The sequence below is a fragment of the Lygodium microphyllum genome, chromosome 9 (genome assembly GCF_053477565.2).
Source record: "Lygodium microphyllum isolate KBCC chromosome 9, Lygodium_microphyllum_v1.1.10, whole genome shotgun sequence".
Taxonomy (NCBI): domain Eukaryota; kingdom Viridiplantae; phylum Streptophyta; class Polypodiopsida; order Schizaeales; family Lygodiaceae; genus Lygodium; species Lygodium microphyllum.
Window position 1 is genome coordinate 130603826 of NC_141143.1, and position 23166 is coordinate 130626991.

Consider the following 23166-nt stretch of genomic DNA (forward strand, 5'->3'; position numbering starts at 1 on the left):
AAGGGGGAAAATGGGCGCATACAAGGTGCCCAATGAAGCCAAGGAACACCTGCAAAGAGCCTATGAGGGCCGGAAAGAGGCGGAATATAAAATCTTACCTCGGGGGGAAGAAGCCATGGTTGGCATTGAAGCGCCAAGCTCTAGGTCTTCAATCCAAGCTGCTGGCCCAAGCTCCACGATCAAGCTCTGATCCAAAGCTCTGATACTAGTTGAAGGGGATGCAATGGTAGTGGAGAAGAAGAAGAGGAAGATGTGGGAGAGAAGAGCACACACAATGTAGGTGCTATCCAACTGAACTGATAGCCTTATTGCACGCACTATCATATTATATATGTATAAAGAATGGGCGGTCACAGTATACACGGGCATGCCCAAAGGCCTTTTACCCCAACATGGTGAACTCATCACCTTACCTTCTCCTCAATGTCGTGAAGTGAATGTTTAATGGTGGCTCCATGATTTGTGCGATTGTACTCAATTTGCATCCTCTACTACATAGCTCTCACTCTGATTCACAAGTACTTAATTCGTGAGAGAAAATGCAAAGAAGAAAGACCACCCAATCCCTTCTCTAATCTACCACCTCTCACACAAGAAGGGGGAAGACAAGAAGAGTGCGTGCAAGGGAGGAGCTTCACCTTTAAGTCCCTCTTTCTCACACTCACACTCTCACTCACTCTCAAGCTGGAACACAAGTAGATAGGATAGAAGCAAGAAGAAGAATCATGTTGTCAAGTCTACACACCGCAAGAATGAGCTTATACATTCACTTTTTGATTTTTATACATGTGATTTGGAGTTTGGGCTTTCACTTAAGTTGGGCGCTTGTTCTTGGTGCCTATATTTCCTATTTGGCTCTTGGATGATCTTTCCCAATTTATGCATACATACTAGATTACACTGAGCATCCATGAAGTGAATGAAAGCTAGTGCCCATGCCCAAACTGAGCTATAGGTCTTTCTATTGGTAGAAAATACTACAAGTTGTATGGGTACTACATCCAACTCTTAAAATAATATTACAACTAAATAAATAATTGTGGGCTTTGAAAGAAGTCATTATATGCCTTACGCCTTTCACTTGATTTGCACTTCTCTTTACTTTTCCTACCTTTGCGTATCTTAACCAATTTCCTTTGCTTTTCTATTGGCTTCCATCTTATGGTTAACACCCATGCCAAGCCAAGTGAAGATGCATTGAGATAACCAGTGCCAAATGTCAGGGAGCTGAGTTCGAGCTCCAGTGAAGGAGAGGATAGAGAAGGGGATTCAAGTGATGAAGAATCAAGAAATGATGAAAATAATGGGCCAAGTGCCAATGTTATGATGAGAAATGGTGTGAGTGACCTTATAGGGATCCACATGGCAAAGGCAAAGCAAATGTTGAAAGATGACAATGAGTCTGAGTTTAGTGTAGATGAAGATTCATATGATGAGTCAAATGACTTTAAGTGTCGAGCGAAGACGGAGCGGGCTCAACTCAAGAGTTTGATGTAAGTTGTGGAATGGGGTATACAATAGGGGGGTTAATAAGGGAACTAAGGCTAAGGAAGTCAATGGTGTTGTTGTTTGACAAAGGTGACCAAGGGTAAGGGAGCCAACCGTTTAGTTGAAGAAGTAAGTTATACATTACATGGTATAATTGTGTAAGTCTAGGCAAGAATTGTGGAGGTCTAGGCTCTTGCCCACTCGAACACTTGATTGGTCCTTTGCCTTGGTAGGGTCACTGAGGTGGAGGATCCTAGTGAGCTTTGCTATTCATTCTTCTTGCAAACTATCCTATTTGTGCATAGGAAAAATGTTATCATGGAAAGCTCTTGTCATTGTGGATGTTTGGGCCTATGTGTCTTATCTCAAGAAAAAGCAAGTAAGAGCCCCTTCCCACAAGGCTGTTTAGAGCACACACGATCCACTTACGAGCTACTAAAAATTGAATGAATCCTCCATTTGCAAGCTATTCTCAAGTGTTTGAAAACTTTTCTTTTGTAGCAAAAGTGACTAAAATTTGCCTATCATTTCCCGCATTACTTCCTATAGGTGGTCACAACCCATGACTTTCTCCATCAAGCTTACATAAACTCCATCTCTAACCTTTAACATCCAATAGCATTACTTGCATGAGAATGAAAGTGTTAAAACTATGATGTAGTTTGAGATGTGGTTTCAAACTTATTGCATGAAGCCCCTTCAAGGCCTCTATCACGCCCTCTTGAAAGGAGGAAATAGGGGACCCTCACAACTTACATGTTAAGGGTGGTTATTGAAGAGGAGGGGGTTCACATGCATAACATTATGCTGTGCTTAGGTAGCCTGCTTCAAAAACATTTTCAGTTGCAAGCCTTTCCAACTTGAAACTTATCCTCAAACAACTGGAAGCGAAGGAAGGGACGAGAGAGAGCCATGGCAACGGCAGCCTCATTCAGTCTCGTCTCTATCGGCAACGCACTGGTAAGAGCAGCAGGAAGCTTTCCTTCTTTCGATTGATCCATCTTCCACGGCATTCCAAACATGCCATTACAGTAGTTTCTATTTCTATCCAGCCAAGCTCCATTGGCGGCAGCAGCAGCAATTGGTCCTCTTTCAATGGAACTAGGGTTTCCTTTGCCTCTGCCACATCGGGCATGGGTGTGCGGTGCCGGCCTTCGTCGGCGAGGATTGTCATGATGGGAAAGCGAGAGATGGAGATGGAGGAGCTGAGGAAGCTGAGCGATGGGGAGTTGAGGGAGAATGTTGTTGAGCTCAAAGGAGAGCTCGTCGTCCTGCGCATGAAGAAGGTTGCCAGGCAAGATGTCAAGTCCAGCGAGTTCCAAAGAATGAGGAAACGGGTAACCTTCATCCTCCTTCTCCATTGATTTCCAAGTGTGATGGACATGTCCTCACCGAGCATACTCAACTCACAAGGGTACTTTCATAGGCACTAGTAAAGACAATTCCTCCCCGTTCCCTGTCCCCATCCCTTTTTACCATGCGACTATGGTTACTTTCGAAATGTCTAGGCATTGATATGATACCTGCATGAGCCAGCCATCATTGAGTCTGCTCCTTGCTACAGATTCTTGTTGTGCAATTGCAACCGTTCCATTTGTTGCTTCCCTTGCCTGCTTTGTTTTTTTCTCTGGACTCGTTCTAAGCAGAACGATAAGTGCAAACTACAGGGGCTTGAACGCAGCAATTTCAATCAATGTGTAACATTGGCACTATAAATGTTCAGACTATTTCTCTTCGAGGTGCTCTTTTTGCCATTTGTTTGTTTTATTGTTCGTGAAGTGTTTGCTTTTCTATTTTACCATCCTGTTGCCAATGTGCCTTTTGCTGTGGGGATTTTATCTGCAAATCAATTCTTGTGATTCAACTTTCATATAAGACCATAACTTCCCCATTGGTGTCACTTGTTCTCACTGGATTGTATGTTGATGTGATCTCATTCTCACCTCCAAACCTTTCACAGGTTGTTTTTATCATCCTCTATCTTAAGCCGTTCCATTCATTCAGTGTTCTTGGACAGGCAAGAAGTATTACATTGAAGTATCTGGCCTTGTGGGGATTGTGTCTGCAGATCATTTCACATGGTTCTAGCATGAGTTTTGGTTGTTCAAATGAGCAAACTTGCTCTGAAAAAATTGGGTTGATTATCTATTTCAGTATGTTAGTTCTTGTCTATTATATACTTACACGCTTACTACATGCAGTTCTTGTATCAAAAATAAGGAAAAGAATCTTCATTATGACAGATCAGTGTACGAAATTAATTGTTTAGGTTGATAAGATGGCAAAACAGAGGGATGTGCTCTTAGAAAGTAAAATAAAGAGGAAGTAAGCTATAGACAAGTCGTTGGGAAAGTAAAAATCAACCATTGAGGGAAGAAATCTACATGAGGAAAATAATTGAATATACGAGAGGCACATTAGGCTCTATTTTGGATCAGAGAATTGTTTGGGTCCCTCCTAAGTCTTGCAAAGGGGATTTCCATGTATGCCATTATCTCTGTGTTGAGCCACCAAAAATTGCCTTTACATTATCTTATCTTTTTGGCATTTTTTGGCCCATTAAAACAGCCCCAAAAAGTCATTAATGCCATTTTGTGCGACACTCTAGATAGTTTTACGACACATAAGATATCTTTTTGCCCCAAGTATTCTTATACAAGGGACTCCGGAGTCAGCGTGTACACCACTCTTCATCCTTTGCCCACAATTTGCATCGACTGCTGCTCTATCATTATTACCAACTATTTTCTTTCATTCTGCTGCTATTCAAAGGCATCTTTACCCTGATTCAGCTGCTACAACGTGGTTACCAGCATCCTCAGCACCCATTATCAGCAGGTGAGCTATCCAGTTGTTGATTCTACCCCTTCCACAACTAGGCGACTTGTTTTCTTGTTAGAAGTGGTCATATCATAGGCTCAAAGGCACCCACGGCCTAATGTATGGGCACTTCCTTTATTCTTTATTTGGTAATTGTCCAGCCTATTTTGTGGTAGGACAACTCCTTTATTTTTGTCTATAAAAGGAGGAAGTGTGGCCACAGTCCACATCCATCTCATTCAGGTACTTGGAAATTCTTGGTGTGGAGAGAGGGAGCTTGTGGAGTGTGTGAGTTGGCGCTCAACCATTGTACTCTTATCATAGTGGATTATTCCTGGTTACACTTGTGCATTGTCTCTTTCATTGATCTTGTGTCTTTCATTATTACGCTGCTTTTTTACTCTTCTAACATGGTGTTAGTCAAGCTTAGCGTTTCAAGTGGTTGTGACATTATTGATTGTAGATTTTGTGTAATGATTAGAATGTTAGTGAGTAGATAAGGCAAGTGGTCATAGCTTATAACCTGATTTACTGCAACTGGCTAAATAGGTCTTGGCCTAGGCTGCTTCTTTGGCATATCTCATAGTACTTTTCCTTTCCTCTTAGTGTCCGACAGACCTTCAGTTTTTGCTTAATCTTCTTATCCAGTTTACTCTCCTTTGCTTGTTTTTTAGTTTGGTCCTTTGTTTTCTTCTTTTTAGACTTGGATGGTCCTGATTTTTTCTTATTCTTCTTTTTAGACTTGGATGGTGGATGGTCATCATGTGAGCGATCAATCTAGTTTGGTTTTGACGGTGTTTTAAAAATATAGAAGTGAGTGTAGATAGGTAATTGAAGTAGCTCAATCATATTTTATTAGAAGATGTATGTTTAGGTTTGTGGAAGGCGATATGACATGGACGTATCATGCTTGGCTATCGTGGCAGCATTATGATGTGGCATGTACTTTTTGCTTTGCTGATTTTGCATTTTGACTGGGCCTACTATGATTGATGTGTGCAGGAGGTGTGGATTTGACTTGGAGACTGCATGTCAAAGTGTGCTAAACATCTATGGATTTGCATTGACTTGTTGGCCATCTATCAATACATAATGTGGCTTATTGACATCACTCTTGCTTGCTTGATCTCCAGCTTGTGTTTCACTTCTGCGTTCTCAACCAACTGTGGCTGATGTCATCTCGTGACCTACCCTTTCCTGCTAGAAGGTCGTCATGTGACATGCATACCTGATTTTGTTGACATTGCAGCCTGTTTGATCAGCTGCATGTTCTTGACATCAATTGTGTTGCTATTTAGCGATTCTGTTGCCCTTCTCATTGACTTGTGCTCACACACAACACTATTGACCCATGTGTGCTTTGTTGCCCTTCTCATTGACTTGCACTCACACACTATTGACCCATGTATCGTGCGTGGCTATGGTGGCAGTATTATGATGTGGCATGTACTTTGTGCTTTGCTGATTTTGCATTTTGACTGGGCCTACTATGATTGATGTGTGCAGGAGGCGTGGATTTGACATGGGGACTGCATGTCAAAGTGTGCCAAACATCTATGGAATTGCATTGACTTTTTGGCCATCTATCAATGATGTTTGTGTTGTTGATTGACCTACATAATGTGGCTTGTTGACATTGCTCTTACTTGCTTGACCTCCAGCTTGTGTTTCACTTCTGTGTTCTCAACCAAGTGCGGCTGATGTCATCTCGTGACCTACCCTTTCCTGCTAGAAGGTCGTTGTGTGACATGCATACCTGCTTTTGTTGTGATTGCAGCCTGTTTGATCAGCTGCATGTTCTTGACATTGATTGTGTTGCCATTTGGCGATTTTGTTGCCCTTCTCATTGACCTGCGCGCTCACACGACACAACACTATTGACCCATGTGTGCTTTGTTGACCTTCTCTATGTCTGGTTTATTGCCAAAGTTTGGCCGTTTCTATCCCTCTTATGGTCATCACCGTTGCAATCAGTTGTTGTGTCTGTTATTTGATGGCTTGCTGCCACGGGTGACATTGTTATTGACATATAGCCTTATTCACCATCTTGTTCCTGTCGCCCATAGTTCTGACCCTTGTGCTATGCAACAGTATATTCAGCATTGACTTGCTTGTTTTTCTCCTTGCACCTATGTTGAGATCAAAGTTGCTGGTTAGCGGGACTGCAACCTTTGCTTTTGCCTTTGTATTTCAATCATCTCTCCTGCGCACAACATTCTTGGAGTCCTAATGGTAGTTCCTATGTGGTTAACACATTTGAGTTTATTATGATTGCTCACATGTATTTGCTAATTATCGTGTTTGTCTTGCTTGGGTATGTGTGAGGAGTTGTTCTATGCTCAAGTTCTTTGTAGGCTATTCACACTCCTATTGCTACTCTCTCCTAAGCGAGGTAAATTGTGCAAGTATGTGCTCATAAGTGCTTTTTTAGAGAGCATGTTGGATTATTCTAGTCTTTGGAGAAGTCTCTACTTCCATCAGGATGTGGCTGCATGATGGTCATGCATATGAATGTGAAGAGATGAAATGGTATGGTGTAGTGTCATATTTGAAGAGAAAGAAGATAGAAACACATGTTGCTACTTTGTGTGGTGGATCTCATGGCCGTGCTTGGCGGAGCACGAGAACATGTACATGTCTATATCATCTTGGTTCACTTGAGGCCTACCAATGGCTCAAGTGGATTGTTCTTCTCTGCTCTAGTGATGCTGCATGCTTGCACATGCTCCTAGCTAGAAGGGGCAAGTGTGTAGGTGGAGAGGGAGCATGATGATGCTCTTTTCGTTATTGGTGGATTTGGTTTGTGTCATTGAGTTTACATCTTTTGGTGATCCAAACCTTGGATTGGTGTCTAGCGCCAAATTCATGCTAGGACGAGTAACATGATGTGTTCATATGGTTTCGCATGAGAGGATTCAAAGGGCATTCTAATGCTCTAGTGGAGGAATCTTGGTGTCATAGTGAGCTATCCATGGAGCTTGTGTGGCTACAGGTGCAAGTGGCTAGCTCAACTACTTTGCTTTGAGAGACGGCTTATGGTATTTGGACTTTTTCTTCGGGGTGCTTTCTAACCGAGGTGCATCTAGCAAAGTGCACGTTGTTGGAGTATCCATGGTGCTTCTTGGGTGCTTTGGTTCATTGCTTGTTCACCTGTGCTCTGAGAGAGAGTGTGAAACTGGTCTATGACTCATAAAGCGGTAGTTCCTTCAATTAACACCTAGTCTTTACACACACACACACACATAAGCAGAGACCGCACTTCCTCGCTCAACACCAGACTGGCCCGGAAGACTGGCGCCCCTCTCGGTATTTCTCTATCAATTAAAAGATGGAAATTTACAAAAATGATAATGTTCCAAAATACATAACCTGTGAACAGTTGGTTTTCATCTCTTCTGAGTAAATCCTAGCTGCATAAGAACAGTACAACATGTCCAGATCAACATCCCTTTTAGGAAAGCATTTTTTGTGACCAAAACTCAATGATTCCTGTGCAGAATTGCAGTCTACAGATCTTTGAATTCACTGTTCTTATTGTCCAGCATGTCCAGAATTCACTATTCTTACTGTCCCCGTTCTTACCGTCCAACATGTGCAGAATTTGCGGTGACTTTTATCATTGTGACCACATCAAAAAGTGTAATGTGGTCCAGTTACGGGCTCAGTTACGGTGACTTTTATTCCGTGAGCATTCTCACATGTGCATCTTCTGTCTTGGCCAGGCTCATTGTCCTGCACCATCTCCAGTGGTGGCTAAGCACACAGTCCTAAACCACTGGCATTCTATTCTTCAGTGCCCATTCAATATGGAATCGGTCCTAAGGCTCAGACAAACCATTAGTCCAATTTGTCCCAATGGCTGCCTCTTCTGGCCATGCGAAGATCCTGGCTTATTGCAAGAGAACTCTGGGGGTAAGAAACAATAGCAACAAAAGAAAAGAAAAATAAAATATTTATATAAGTAAATAAGAAAAGCAATTGTAAAAAGTATCACCACCTGGTAACAGGGTGTTAGAAGTGGTCATATCATAGGTTCACAGACACTCACAACCTAATTTACGGGCATTTTTAAAATTCTTTATTTGGTAATTGGCCAGCCTATTTTGTGGTAAGAAAACTTCTTTATCTTTGTCTATAAAAGGAGGGAGTGTGGCCACAGCCCATCATCCATCCCATTCAGGTACTTGTAGATTCTTGGTGTGGAGAGAGGGAGCTTGTGGAGTGTGAGTTGGCGCTCAACCATTGTACTCTTGTCATAGTGGATTCCTATTCCCGGTTACATCTTATGGCTTGTCTCTTTTATTGATTTTGCGTCTTTCATTATTCCGCTGCATGTTTTACTCTTCAAACATTTCCTTGCAGTCACGACCTGTTTCCAGCCAGGTGACTGGTTCTAGATCTGCTCTTTCACTCGTTCTCATTAGATGCTACCTATCACAACCTGTTTCCAGCCAGGTGACTGGTTCTAGATCTGCTCTTTCACTCGTTCTCATTAGATGCTACCTATCTACAGCTGGCAAGCCCTTCCAGCTTTGTGTTTTTTAATGAAGGACAGCTCCATTCATTTTCATCATTACACCTCAAGCTGATCTATACTTTGCATCCACAACAGTTTGTTGTTCAGATTAACAGCACTTTGCATCGGATTTTTTGCCACATTCTACTTGGCCTTCCGCTTCAGTGTTCATCACCCTTGGCTCCAGTTGGCTGCATCTTCATGAGATTTGGTGGTATTGCCACACTTAGAAACTGTTAGCAGTCATGTTTGTCATGCCTTGTCATCTCCTGCCTGTGAGCCTCAGTTTGAGTGAGACAAGGACTTTAGGAGCTCTAACTTGTCTATCACTTGTTTTGACGGAGGAGGTAGCTCATTCTAGAGCACTCGGTTTATTGCATTTTAGTGCATTTTCTCCTCTAGTTTAGATTTTATGTGCATTCCCTGGGGTAGTTTCTGTATTCTTCAGCCTGCCTCACTTGTTGGACATTGTCCACCCTTTCCGGGAAATTTTTGAGCATTCCTGGCATTTTTACCAGCATTAAATGCTGGTCGGACATATTTTTGGCCTCAAATTTTAGGTTGGCTAGTTTTTGGGTTTTTTGGCTATTTATAGCCATTTCCCACTTGGTAGTCAGTTGTATTATTATCTTTCCTTCTTCCTTGGCAGGTGCACACTCCGACTCTGTCATCTTCCTCTGTCTTCGGTGCTACTGTCATCATCAGCATGATTTGGTGCCCTCACTCTCGCTCTGGGCTGCGTGCAAGGAATCCACATCTTTGTATTCAGCTTTCATTTCAGTCAATGCAGTATTTCTTCCTTCATTTTCTGCTTCCTTTCTCTCTCTCTCTCTCTCTCTCTCTCTCTCTCTCTCTCTCTCTCTTTCTCTGTGTTCATGTTCCTTCTTCCCTTGTGCACTCTCACATGGTATCATTGCCTAGTTGAGAGCACGGAGGAGAGCTTCCATTGTTGAGGAAGACACCATCAAGTGCAGCCCTTCTTCCATCCTTTCCAGCCCCTGGCAGTGCTGTCTAGGCTGAAACACAGCCTTCCATACCTGCGTTTTGCTGTTTTGCAGCATCAGGAGGAGTAGGTGAGAGTTTTCTAGGTGTTTGCAGCCTGCAGTTGCATCAAACACAGCCCACAGGAGGTCGTCCATATCAGCAGAGGAGGAGGTGTCATCATCTGGAGGATAGGCGGAAGCTTCTCTCTCCAGGTGGCAGCATTTTCTCTCTCCTCTTGTAGGTGACATCTTCTGGGTCTTTTCTGACATAGGCGGCTCCATCTTGACTGTCTGTTGGTTGCAGATTGTTTGGTGATTGTAGATGTCTTATCACCAGTTTCTTGCTGACTTAGAGGATGAGGTCTCTATTCTTCTTCTGAGAGACGGAGAGACTTTCGTGGTAGTTCACGCGACGACCGGAGGCCACCTAGCCCATTTGTACAAGATCCCTCTATTTCCCGTTTTCTTCATGTTTCATAGAAGGCTAGTTTTGCTGGCCTTCATATGCCTTCCATGGCACCCTCTATACAAGTGCCCGTACTCCCTTCTTTGCCCAAAGAAGACCGGCTTGATGGTTCCAACTATTCGCTTTGTTCGTGTAAGGTGGAGTGTATTCTTGATACCTTCAATCTTTGGGAGTTTGTTATCCACCCTATTTCCCATGCAGTGGAGGATCCCACCGTTGGATAATCGATGGATTGTGCAGCCTTACGGGATCGGCTCAACTCGAGAGCTTGATCTTTCTGTGAGAGAGCGCTGCGGAAGAAGGAATACGAACACGGAGGGAGAGAGAGAGAGAAAGCAGAAAATAAGGAAGAGAAATTTGTATCGACTGAAATGAATGCTGAATACAAACGCGAAGGCGGAAGGAGATTGATCAGTCTCTGCACGTAGCCCACAACGTCAGTGAGGGCACTAGATTAGGCTGATGATGATGGCAGCACCACCACGGGGGAGGAGTGTCGGAATCTGCAAGAAGACAAGTGATCAAGTGGGGAGGGGGCTGCCTATAAATAGGCAAAAGAACAAACCCTCAAAATGCCCTAAAATGGGCGCCCCACATCAGTGACCAAAAAAGTGGCCGGGTAGCCAGTGGCTGCCCACAAAGAGGCCAAAAAGAAATGCACACAAAAAACAGCAACACATAAACTGACAGATCTCCTCTGTCTCCTGCCAGACTCTGATAGGAGCTCACAACCAAGAGTTGACAGACTGAGAATGAAATAGAGCAGGCTAACACCCCCTCTCAGATCCTGGGAGGGTCTGAAGACCTAACAACCGCATGTGATGAAGCAAAGAAGCCTGAGGCAAAGGCTTCGTTAAGAGATCGGCCGCATTGTCCGCCATGGGACAATAAGCCACCTCCAGCTCCGAATCCACGATCTGCTTGCGTACATAGTGGTAGTGAATCTCAATGTGCTTCGTGCGAGCATGAAACACCGGGTTCTTCGCTAGACAAGGGCACTTTGGTTGTCCAAGCGCAGTGCCGTAGGTCTTGTCTGGGAAAAGCCAATCTCTGCCATCAAGCGACGGAGCCAAATTGCCTCCATAGCAGTCGAACATAAGGCCCGATACTCAGTCTCTGTAGAAAAAAGTGCCACAGCAGGCTGTTTCTTGCTGCTTCAAGAGACAGCACCGGAGCCAAGGGTGAAAGCATAACTTGTAGTGGATCGTCTCGAACCCACATCACTTGCCCAATTAGAATCACTCCATCCATAAAGAGTAATCCCATCTCCATACATGATCCCGTAGGATCGAGTCCCCTGTAAATACCGAAGAACGCGCAAGGCTGCTCTCTAGTGATCCTGTTTAGGAGTCTTCATAAAAGAAGACAACAAAGCCACCACAAAAGAGATATCCGGCCGAGTGTGAATCCGTAAGGGGGACTCCATCTGCCAAAATCTTGGACTCAGGGTCCATGGGGCATGAAATAGGCCGACTCTCGGCCATACCAAACTCCGAAAGAAGCTCCGAGATGTACTTGTGTTGCGAGATAAAGATGCCCTGTGCCATCTGATAGATCTCCGGACCAAGAAATAAGTGAAGGATCCCTAGATCCGTCATGTCAAACTTCTGCCGTAGAATAGCTCGAGTATGCTTCACTTGCTGAGTGTCGCTCCCTGTAATAATAAGATCATCTACATACAAGATAAGAAAAACATAGAGAGAACCCACAACCCTAAAGTAGAGGTTGGGGTCATGATTGGAGCGTTGAAAACCACTCTGTAGAAAGAGGCGGTCAATCCGTTGGTACCAAGTACGAGGAGCCTGCTTCAGGCCATAAAGGGCCTTCCGCAGCCTGTAGACATGATCCTCCTTCCCCTGCATAAGAAAACGAGGGGGCTGTGAAACATAGATCTCCTCCTCAAGGACGCCATTTAGAAAGGCTGACTTAACGTCCATCTGATAAACAGGCCAACGATGGTGAGCGGCAAGAGCCAAAATAACTCGAATGGTAGATATCCGAGCTGTAGGAGCAAAAGTCTCAAAGTAGTCCAAACCTGCTCTTTGTGCAAAACCCTTGGCAACATGCCTAGCTTTATGCTTGTCCAAGGAGCCATCTGCAAGATACTTGGTCTTAAAGACCCATTTCACACCTATCACCTTCCGTTTCTTGGGACGCAGTACAAGCTCCCAAGTATGGTTCCGCTTGATGGAATCGAGCTCTGCCTGCATAGCCTGTCTCCAAATATCCTGTGCAAGAGCCTCCTCCACTGTTGAAGGCTCTGAATCCTGAAGAATTTGAGACATAAGAGCATAGTTCACATAGAGTGAACTATCCCGCTGGGCCTGTAAACGGGCGGATCTGTGTGGACCTGTAGAAGAAGCAGGAAAGTGAGTAACACCTGAATCCTGCATAAGCCGGCGACACCACAAAGGAATCCTAAGAGACTCCTGCTGCTGCGAGGGAGACCGAGTAGTCTCCGGAACCTGTAAAGCACCTATCTTTGAAAGGGACTCCCCCTCACCAAGTGAAGGTAGATCTTCCTCATCTGAAGAAGGCTCCCCATCGGATGGCGGTGGATCCCTAGAAGACTCTCAAGGGAACCTGAAGGGGTGGAAGAACTCGAAGAAGAAGGAGTCACATCCGCCAAAGGGGGAGGGGAAGCCGAAGTAGGAGGAATGGGAGGGGGTGCAGTTGATGAAGAAGGAGGGGTGCTAAGAGGTATCCTGGAAGGAAGAGAAGGGAGAGAAGGTTGGGGGGGGGGGGGGGGGGAGGGGGGGTTTCCGTCGATGTCGAAGAAGCACCTGTAGTAGAACCATCAATCGGATCGTCGGAGGCCGAAACCTCATCAAAGATCACATCCCTGCTCACCTCAATCTTCGGTGTCATCGGGTCGTAGAGTCGATATCCCTTCGTGGTCGTGCTATAGCCCACGAAGATAAGTTGTCACGACTGAGAGTCGAGCTTCGTCGTCCTCTTCTTCTTGTCCACATGGACAAAAGCATCACATCCAAAGATGCGAAAGTGGGACACGGAAGGCTTCCTCCCAAAGAAAGCCTCAAAGGGAGTCATGTCCTGTAATGCCGAAGTCGGAGAGCGGTTGTGAATATGCACCGTTGTAGCCACCGCCTCACCCCAAAGGAAATGAGGAAGACTCCTATGCTCCAGCATAGATCGGGCCATCTCCACCATAGTCCGATTCGCATGCTCCACCACACCATTCTCAGATGGTGTGTTCGGATGGGAATACTCCACCCGAATGCCGTGATCCCTGCAAAACTGAGAGAAAAGGTGAGAAGTAAACTCGCCACCGTGATCAGCTCGAACACCATGAACTTTGGAAGTTGTTTGTGTCTCCACAAACACCTTCCACTCGCAGAAACGGGAGTACGCCTCGCTTTTGTACTCCAAGAAATAAGGCCACACACAACGACTAAAGTCGTCCACAATCAGCATGAAATACTTGGCCTTCCCAAGGGAGGCCGTGCCCATAGGTCCGCAAAGGTCGGTGTGAACCAACTCAAGCGGAGAAGTAGCCCTTCTAGAAGCAACCTGTGGGTGAGATTGCCGATGCTGCTTGCCCCTCAAGCAGCTAGGGCACAAAGTGTGAAGAGGAGGGAAATCTAGAAGTCCCTCTACCATCTTCCTCCGAGAAGCCCGCCGAATAGAATCAAGGCTCAAATGACCATAACGAGCATGCCAAAGCAGCCGAAGCTAGTGGAAGCCCTCGCAGCCAAGGTTGTGAGCTTATAAAGCCTACCCTCCTGTGGACCTGTCCAAAGAGCATCACCTCTAGAAAAGCATCCTCCACTGTGACTGCATCCTGTGTAAAAATGACTCGGGTACCTAGCTGAGTAAGACCATGCACAGACAAGAGGTTAAAGCCCAAATCAGGTACATAAAGATGTTAGTGATTGTCATCCCTTGGCGGAGCAGGCAGCCACGTCACGTGCCACATCAGTTGCCACGTGGCAGTTTGGTGCAGGTTGGACAGACCTGTAGCAGCTGACTGCATTTAATGCAGCCGACCTGCCATATTTTTCGCATTATTCCTAGGCTATTTATAGCCGGCAGCCTGCACATTGTTCCCACTTGTGATTGCAGATTTCAAGCTGGAGATTCGTGCAGACTGCAGCGTACTTCGAGGTGGACAGCAGGTTGCATCGTCGAGGTGGAGACACCCAGTCCTGTGCATTGCACCCGTGTATATATCTGCATATCTTTGTATACAGCACACCTTATACAGCAGATCTTCATCTTCCATCTTCCACTGTCTCTCTCTCTCTCCTCTCTATGTTCACTCTCTCTCTCTCAGTCTTGGTCCCACGCTTTCGCATCGCTGCACTCTGACATGGTATTAGAGCAGTGAAGAAGGGCTGATTGAGTGAAGAACCTGCCTGAAGAGGAGATTCCATCGCGACACAAGGCTGCGTTTCCAGCGTTCGAGGGTGAGTGGGAGGGCTGCGCATCGGAACAAGGCTGAAGCGAGCGTGGGCGCGCGGGAAAGGACTCCAGTTGGTAAATTTGCTGCTGTTTGCTGCTGTTTGAAGAGGAGGAAGGCCGTGTTTTCAGCCTTCAAGTGTAGGCTTTACTTTTTCATTGCCTCCGGTTGTTAAAGAAGGTTCGGGACGTGGAAGAAAGAGCCCTAGCAGGCTGTGTTTTCACAGTCAGAGGGGGCTGCTTTTGCGTTTGTGCAGGCATTACAGGTGAAGATGTCTACAAAGATTGACTTGGAGTTCCAGACGATCATGGATCGGAAGGTGCCTGTCTTACTGGTTCTTCCCTCAGATTAAAAGCTGGATGGCGACAGTTACCGCATCTGGCGCATGATGATGTTGGCCATCCTTGAGTCTTACGATTTGTACAGGAGATCGACCGGCCCTCAGTGAGAGATGAGTCCAAACTCTATTCCGATGCTCGTGCCGAGTTGGCCAAGGCCCAGTCTCACTGGGACAAACTGAATGCCCGGATTTGTTCTTTTCTTTTTCTGTATTGTACTACAGCCGTGATAGCCCACATCGAGTACTTGACGGTGGCTCGGGAGATATGGCTGGAGCTTGACCAGATGTATAACCAGACGACCCTTATGAAGAGGGTTTCTTTGGAGGTGCAGATGCGGACCTTGTCCGTTAACAAGTCTTCTTCGTTGCGGGAGCACATCAACAAGCTTCGACAACTTCAAATGCAGGTTCAGAATGCGGGGAAGCCGATTTCCTCCGAAGACATGGCGATCACACTCTTGTTCCAGTTGCCGCTACGATTCGGTGCTTTTTACTCCGCCCTTATTGCTTCGGGGCGTGAGTCTACTCTTCGGTGGGAAGAGTTGGTTCGTATGGTCTTGGACCAAGAGGAACAACTGAAGGGACAATATGCTTCCAAGTCGGAAGCATTGACAGGTCAAGCCTCTCAGAAGAAGGGGAAGGACCAAAAAAAGGAGGACAACAAGTCAAAGAAGGACAAGGAAAAAGAATCCACATGCCATATTTGTGGTAAGACCGGCCATTGGAAGAAGGATTGCCCTGACAAAGACAAGAAGGACACCAACAAGGACTCAAAGGATTCTGGAGCGGTGGCTGCACCCTCATCAGCTGCGTTTCTTCATCTAACAGTCATTGAGGACTCTACACCGAAGGCTTCTGATGCTGCGATGATAGCTGCCCAGGCTCAAGAGTGAATCGTAGACAGTGGTGCCTCCCGGCACATGACTCCTTCATCAGTTGGTGTTGCCTAGTTGCGACCTTCGCGTGGGCAGATTCTCATTGAAGATAGCTCTTCGGCGTCTATTGCATGACGGGGTGAGATGCAGCTTATTCCAGATGGACATGGTGGTACCCATACCTCAGAGGTGTTGCATGTGCCAGGTTTAGTGTATCATCTACTATTGGTTCATAAGATTTATTCACTTGGACTTTTGGTGGAGTTTGACAGTGATTCGGTACGAGTTCTTGATCCTGGATCACAGAAGGTTCTCTCATCAGGATATGAGGAGAATGGCATCTACAAACTGACGTCTTCTACCGCTCTCCCTACTCTTCTTCTTACATCTCAGACACAGTCAGAGCTATGGCATGCTCGGTTTGGTCACCTAAACTATGATTATCTTCGGAGGGCATCATGTGGATAGCTTGTTTGAGGGTTGCCGGACATAGTGGTGAGCCAGCAGCCATGCGTCTCCTGCATTCGTGGGAAGCAGCATAGGGATGCGATTCCCAACAAAGCTTCGCGGCAGGCTACTTTCCCGATGGAGCTTGTATCTACGGATCTTTGTGGCCCTATGCGGAACGAGTCCTTGAAAGGAAGCTCGTACTTCATGTTGATCGTAGATGACTACAGTAGGATGACTTGGGCCTACTTCTTGGCGTTGAAGTCGGCGGCTTTCTCTCACTTCAAGGATTGGCTTCTATTTGAGGAGAACCGATCGGGTTGGTAATTGAAGACCTTGCGCTCCGACAAGGGTGGTGAATTTGTTTCTCATGAGTTTGCTCGTTTTTGTGGAGATAGAGGCATTCACCAGGAGTTTGCTAACACCAACACTCCTCAAGAAAATGGCATTCTTGAACGGAAGAACTGAAGTGTGATCGAGATGGTGTGCACCATGATGGACCACCGACAGACACCTCAGTTTCTGTGGGCCGAGGCTGTGGCTACTGCCGTCCACATCCTCAACCGATTCCCCTCTTCGGCCGTTGATGGAATGACACCTTTTGAGGCTTACTTTGGAACTAAGCCCGATGTTTCTTATTTTAGGGTTTTTGGGTGTGATGCCTATGTTCACATTCCCAAGCCTCATCGTGATAAATTTGAAGCGGCTTCCCGAAGACAAGTATTCATTGGCTACAGCTCTCAGTCCCAAGGCTATTGCTTGTATGATCCCGTAAAGCAGGATGTGTACACCAGTCGAGATGTGCGGTTCGTGGAGGTTCCGGCTATAGCAACGGGTGAGGAGCATCCCGTTCTTGGAGATCCAGGGGAGAGTTGGGCTCCTGAGACAGTTTCTTTGGAGCCAACGCCTTTTGATTCTGATTTTGTTTCCGATACAGAGTCTATTGTTCCACCGATCACCCTCGAGGAGTTACCACCGGTGGATATCCCAGAGTCTTCAGCTGATGGAGAGCGACGAGGAGAGATCCGGCCTCCTCCTTGTTGGGCCTGTGACACACTCCGAGATTCAGGGATCGAGGGGGTCCTTGAGGAGTGGGGACCGCAGGATGGTCCGCGACGGTCACGGAGGCACCAGGCCCATTCTACGGAGCTTGTTTGCTCTAACTATTGTTTGATGACCCGTATTATGCAGGATTGAGAGCCCACCTCCGTGAAGGCGGCCTTACAGTCCGCACCATGGAAGAAAGCTATGGAAGCCGAGTTGGAGGCTATTGAGAGGAATGGCACTTGGTACCTCGTGCCTCGCCCCTCTCATAGGAAGGTGATTGGCGTCAAATGGGTATTCAAGACCAAGTACCTTAGCGATGGTTCTTTAGACAAGCACAAGGCTCGCCTTGTTGTTAAAGGTTTTGCACAGTGCCCCGGGATTGATTGTCATGATACTTTTGTCCCCACTGCTCGTATGGCGACTATTCGAGCTGTACTTGCCTTGGCTGGCCATAGGAGATGGCCTGTCTACCAGTTGGATGTGAAGTTGGCCTTGCTCAATGGTGATTTGAAGTAGGAGATCTATGTTGAGCAGCCTCCTGGCTTTGGATCTTCCGATGGGCAAGTCTACAGGTTAAAGAAGGTCTTGTATGGCCTCAAGTAGGCTCTGCGTACATGGAACGAGAAGATTGACTTGTTCCTTTAGTCACAGTTGGGATATCGGCGTTCCAAGGCCGATCCGCAGCTTTATGTACACACTTCCAAGGCTGGTTGTGTGTTTTTTGTGTTGTATGTTGACAATTTGATTGTCACAGGTGATCATGCACAGAAGGTCAAAGAGACGAAGGCAGCCTTACATCAGACGTTGAAGATGACGGACTTGGGTCTACTCCACTTCTTCTTGGGCCATGAGATTTATCAGTCTTAGAGGGGGATTTTCATCTCTCAGCAGAGATACGTACAGGAGCTTTTGGTTTCTTTTGCGATGGAGGATTGTCGGACCATTTCTACTCCTATGGATCCGAACTTGAAGGCCATTTCACATTCCGCTTCTCCCTTGGGGGATGCTTCCCGCTACCATCAGTTGATTGGATCATTGATTTGGCTCCTCAACACTCGTGTTGATCTTTGTTTTGCTGTAGGTCTCTTGGCGGGGTTCATGAGTGAACCTCAGACGGTGCATTGGCAGGCTGCCCAGGGGATACTTCAGTATTTGAGGGGGACCTCTGACTTAGCGATTCATTATCCAGTGGGCACAGGTGGTTCAGATCTTGTACTTGCAGGTTGGAGCGACTCGGATTGGGCTGGCGATGTGGACCACCAGCGGTCTACTACAGGCTACTGTTTTAGCTTGGGTGCAGGAGTTATCTCATGGAGTAGCAAGAAGTAGCCCACGGTAGCCCTTTTGTCTACTGAGGCGGAGTATCGGGCCGCGTCTTCCACCACATGTGAGGCTGTGTGGCTTTGGAGATTGTTGGAGGAGCTTGGATGCTCCCAGACTCGTCCTACTTCTCTGCGATGCGACAATGAGAGTTGCATTGCCTTGGCACGGAATCTTGTTTTCCATACCCGGACGAAGCACATCGAGATCCAGCACCACTTCATCAGGGAGAAGCTTCTGGATGAGACCATAGCTGTGGAGTACTACAAGATGGAGGACAATCTTGCAGATTTGTTTACGAAGGCGCTTTCCCAGGCTCTACTTCGGAGACATGCTAGATCCCTCAGGCTTTTGCCCCGTCCAGGCTCTGAGAGGGGGTGTTAGCGATTGTCATCCCCTGGCGGAGCAGGCAGCCACGTCACGTGCCACGTCAGCTGCCATGTGGCAGTCTGGTGCAGGTCGGACAGACCTGTACCAGGCAGCTGCATTTAATGCAGCCGACCTGCCATATTTTTCGCATTATTCCTAGGCTATTTATAGCCGGCAGCCTGCACATTGTTCCCACTTGTGATTGCAGATTTCAGGCTGGAGATTCGTGCAGACTGCAGCGTATTTCGAGAAGGACAGCAGGTTGCATCGTCGAGGTGGAGACAGGCAGTCCCGCGCACTGCGCCCGTGTATATATCTGCATATCTTTGTATACAGCACACCTTATACATCAGATCTCATCTTCCACTGTCTCTCTCTCTCTCTCTCTCTCTCTCTCTCCTCTCTGTGTTCACTCTCTCTCTTAGTCTTGGTCCCACGCTTCTGCATCGTTGCACTCTGACAAAAGAACTTTGGCGAAAGAAGACCGCCTATCAGAAAACATAGGTAGCGTCCCCACGCCTCGAACAGGAACAATAGAATTGTCACCAATGGTGATGGTGCCCCCTTTGGAACGAAGATCCTGAAGCCAATCCTGCCTAAAGGTCATATGAGAAGATGCTCCGTTGTCCACGAGCCAAGGCTTCTCCTCAGTGGTAGAAGCTAGGGCTGTATCCTCCTCAACAAAGACGTGCACAAATGCAGACTCTGTCATGGCTGGGGCCGCCTTCGAGTCCTTCTCCTTGGGCTTCAAATGGGGGTACTTTTGCCAACACTTCTCCTCGGGATGAGTGCCCTTCCCACAGTGTGGGCACTTGGGCTTCTTCTCCTTCGCATCCTTCTTGGCCTCCTCCTTCTTGTCCTTGGCCTTCTCCTTTTGTTGCTTCTTCTTCTTGCCGCCACCTGTACCTGCAGTAAAAGCCTTGGTGGAGCCACTGGCTCCCACCTCTCTGAGTTGCTTGTCATGCTTCAAGACAAGCGGGGAAAGTTCCTCCCATAGGAGTTTCTCGTGGATCCTCGAGGTGATGAGGCTGGTGTAGAAGACATCATATCGGGGTAATGGCAGCTAAGTCAAGAGAATCATCGCCATATCCTCGGACGATATCACACGACCAAGAGAGGCTAGCTCGCCTCGCATGTCCTCCATCTTCATGATGTGCTCCATTATAGAAGAAGAATCATCAAGACTGAGCATCCGCAACTTCTTCTCCAAAGAAATCTTGTGGGCAAACATCTTATGCTAATACAAAGACGCAAGCTTCTTTCACACTTCCGCCGCGGTCTTTAACCTGTGAACATGTATAAGAATCAAGTCATGAAGACTCGTAAAAAGAAAGGAACAGGCTCGAGAGTTGAGCCTATCCCACAAGGCAGCACGGTCCATAGAGGCTCCATCTGACGAATCCATGGGGGGACGGTCAATGGGTGAAGAAACAAGCTCCCAGAGGTTGAATGTATCGAGGATGCACTCCACCTTGCACGACCAGAGAGAGTAGTTGGAACCATCCAACTTATCTTCCTTCGGAAAGGAAGGGAGAATAGGCACCTAGTCTTCACGGATGGAACCTTCACGGTAGATGGAACCCTCTGAGAGGCGTGGACTGAAGAGGGACGAGTGCGAGGAGTCTCCTCTTGTCGTCGAAAAGCCTGATAATCCCGTCTCCGCTCAGAGGAATGATGAGAAAGGAGCTCATCCTCTGAGTCATCAAAGCCTGAAAATTGGTAAGACATCTTCCAATCTGCAAAGCACCAAACACCAAAGAAAACTTTGCCGATGCCGAATAATGACCACCAGATGGGTCACCAACCACCGAGCGGACCACCAAACACCAGTAAATGAGGTCGCCTATCACCAAAAGGGAAAAACGCAGCTGAGGATGGAGCAAACTCCGAAGTGGTAGTGGCCAAACACCAAAAACGCAGGCTGCAAAGGAGTCGTCAGCTGAAGATCAGCCGCCAGTAGCTGTAGACACCGCCTAATGAGCAAAATGTCAGTAAGGAAGTCGCCCAGCTGTTGGGGAGGCCGCCTGGCTGAAAATGCAAGCAGGAAGAGGTTGTTGATGATGTAGCAGCCACTGGAGAAGGCGCCAGCAGCAAACGCAAAGATTTGGGACCTCCTGGAAGGGCTGCCTTGGCTGTTGGGGATGACGCCAGCAGCAAACGCAAGTAGGTTGACACCAAAACAGGCCGCCTTGATCAAGAAGATGGTGCAGAAGGTGATGCCTCAGCTGTTGGAGATGTCTTGACCAGCAAACGCAAGGTTTGTGGGTGTTCTCCTACGTAAATCTCAGCTCCGTGTACTCTCCTTCGGCTCTGATACCATGTGAGAGTGCGCTGCGGAAGAAGGAATACGAACACGGAGGGAGAGAGAGAGAGAAAGCAGAAAATAAGGAAGAGAAATCTGCACTGACTGAAATGAATGCTGAATACAAACGGGAAGGCGGAAGGAGACTGATCAGTCCCTGCACGCAGCCCACAGCGTCAGTGAGGGCACCAAATCAGGCTGATGATGATGGCAGCACCACCACGGGGGAGGAGTGTCAGAATTTGCAAGAAGACAAGTGATCAAGTGGGGAGGGGGGCTGCCTATAAATAGGCAAAAGAACAAACCCTAAAAATGCCATAAAATGGGCGCCCCACATCAGTGACCAAAAAAGTGGCCGGGCAGCCAGTGGCTGCCCACTAAAAGAGGCCAAAAATAAATGCACACAAAAAACAGCAACACATAAATTGACAGAGCTCCTCTGTCTCGTGCCAGACTCTGATAGGAGCTCACAACCAGGAGATGACAGACTGAGAATGAAATAGAGCAGGCTAACACTTTCCTCTTTATGAGCTTACAGGATTCTGTGACCTGTCCTAGTGCATGTGCGCAAGTTGTGGAAAGCAGCGGAAGTGTGGACAAAGCTTGCTTCTTTGTACCAACAGAAGACATTTGCCCATCGGATTACTCTTGAGTAGAAATTACGAATGCTCGTTGTTGATGATTCTTCTTCCATGAAAGATCATATCAATAGGTTAGAGGATACGAGGGATGAGCTTGCGTCGAGCTCCCTTTCACAGGCTCTTTATGTTTCAGACTTGGGCTTTCCCCTCCTTCGAGTCTATGGCCTTACCAGGCTTAGTATCCGGGTTGTCTTCACCGAGCAGACCGTTTGTATTGAGGATTCTTCTACAGGGGTTGTTATTGTGACAGGTTGGCAGGAGAGTGGGCTTTACAGGCTCCATTTCCCTTCTCTTATGTAGGGTCCTCCGAGACAGTTGTCTATTGCTACACCTGTTCCCACTTGTGCATCCTCTTTTCCACAGGTTCCTTCCCATCCCCCACTCCCTCCTCCGGTGGTTTCCTCGTACCCCCCATCCCTTTCAAAGGGGGACGATCTCGGTGAGGAGATAGCCCATGATGGAACAAGTAGAAAACATGTCATTGTTAGTAGGATACTGTTGGATAGTAGTCGCAAGTTGAAGGTGAGGGCCAGACTATAGGTGCCAAGTGATGGACGGCTATGAATAGAGCTCCGACTACGCTCCACTAATGGGGTGTGGACAGTAAAGATATGGCACCTACAATTTGCAAAAACAAGATTAAGGCTGAGTGGGGGGCAACATGTCTATTTCTAGATGGATGGGTCCCATCTCCAGTGATGATAAGATCATTTACATAAACCACTAGAAACACATATCCATGATTTGTCTTCTTCGTGAACAGACTGTGATTTGCATTACTCAATCTAAATCCATGTTGCTGTAAATAACTGCTGATCCGAGCATTCCATGCTCTAGATGCCTGTTTCAGTTTATATAAAGCCTTTTTCAACTTACATACATGTGTAAGAAAGTCCGGGTGAACATAGCCTTTAGGCTGTTCCATATATACTTTCTCAACCAAATCACCGTTCAAGAAAGTATTCTTGACGTGGACATTGTACACCCTTCCCGGGATTTTCTGAGCATTTTTGGCATTTTTGCTAGCATTAAGTGCTTTTTGGCCTCAAATTTCAAGTTGGCCAGTTTTTGGGTTTTTTGGCTATTTATAGCCATTTCCCACTTGGCAGTCAGCTATATTATCATCTTCCCT

General features: G+C 46.7%; 1 protein-coding gene across 1 annotated transcript in view; it reads left to right on the forward strand.

The window, feature by feature from the left end:
* The first annotated feature begins 2294 nt into the window (after positions 1-2294).
* LOC148031585 (Ribosomal L29 family protein) overlaps positions 2295-23166 on the forward strand; it is a 29267-nt gene continuing 8395 nt past the window's right edge. The window contains exons 1-2 of the mRNA XM_087685160.1: positions 2295-2448; positions 2541-2825. Coding sequence (XP_087541286.1) covers positions 2401-2448; positions 2541-2825 — 333 coding nt within the window. The 5' untranslated portion in view covers positions 2295-2400. The remainder of the gene's footprint in view (positions 2449-2540; positions 2826-23166) is intronic.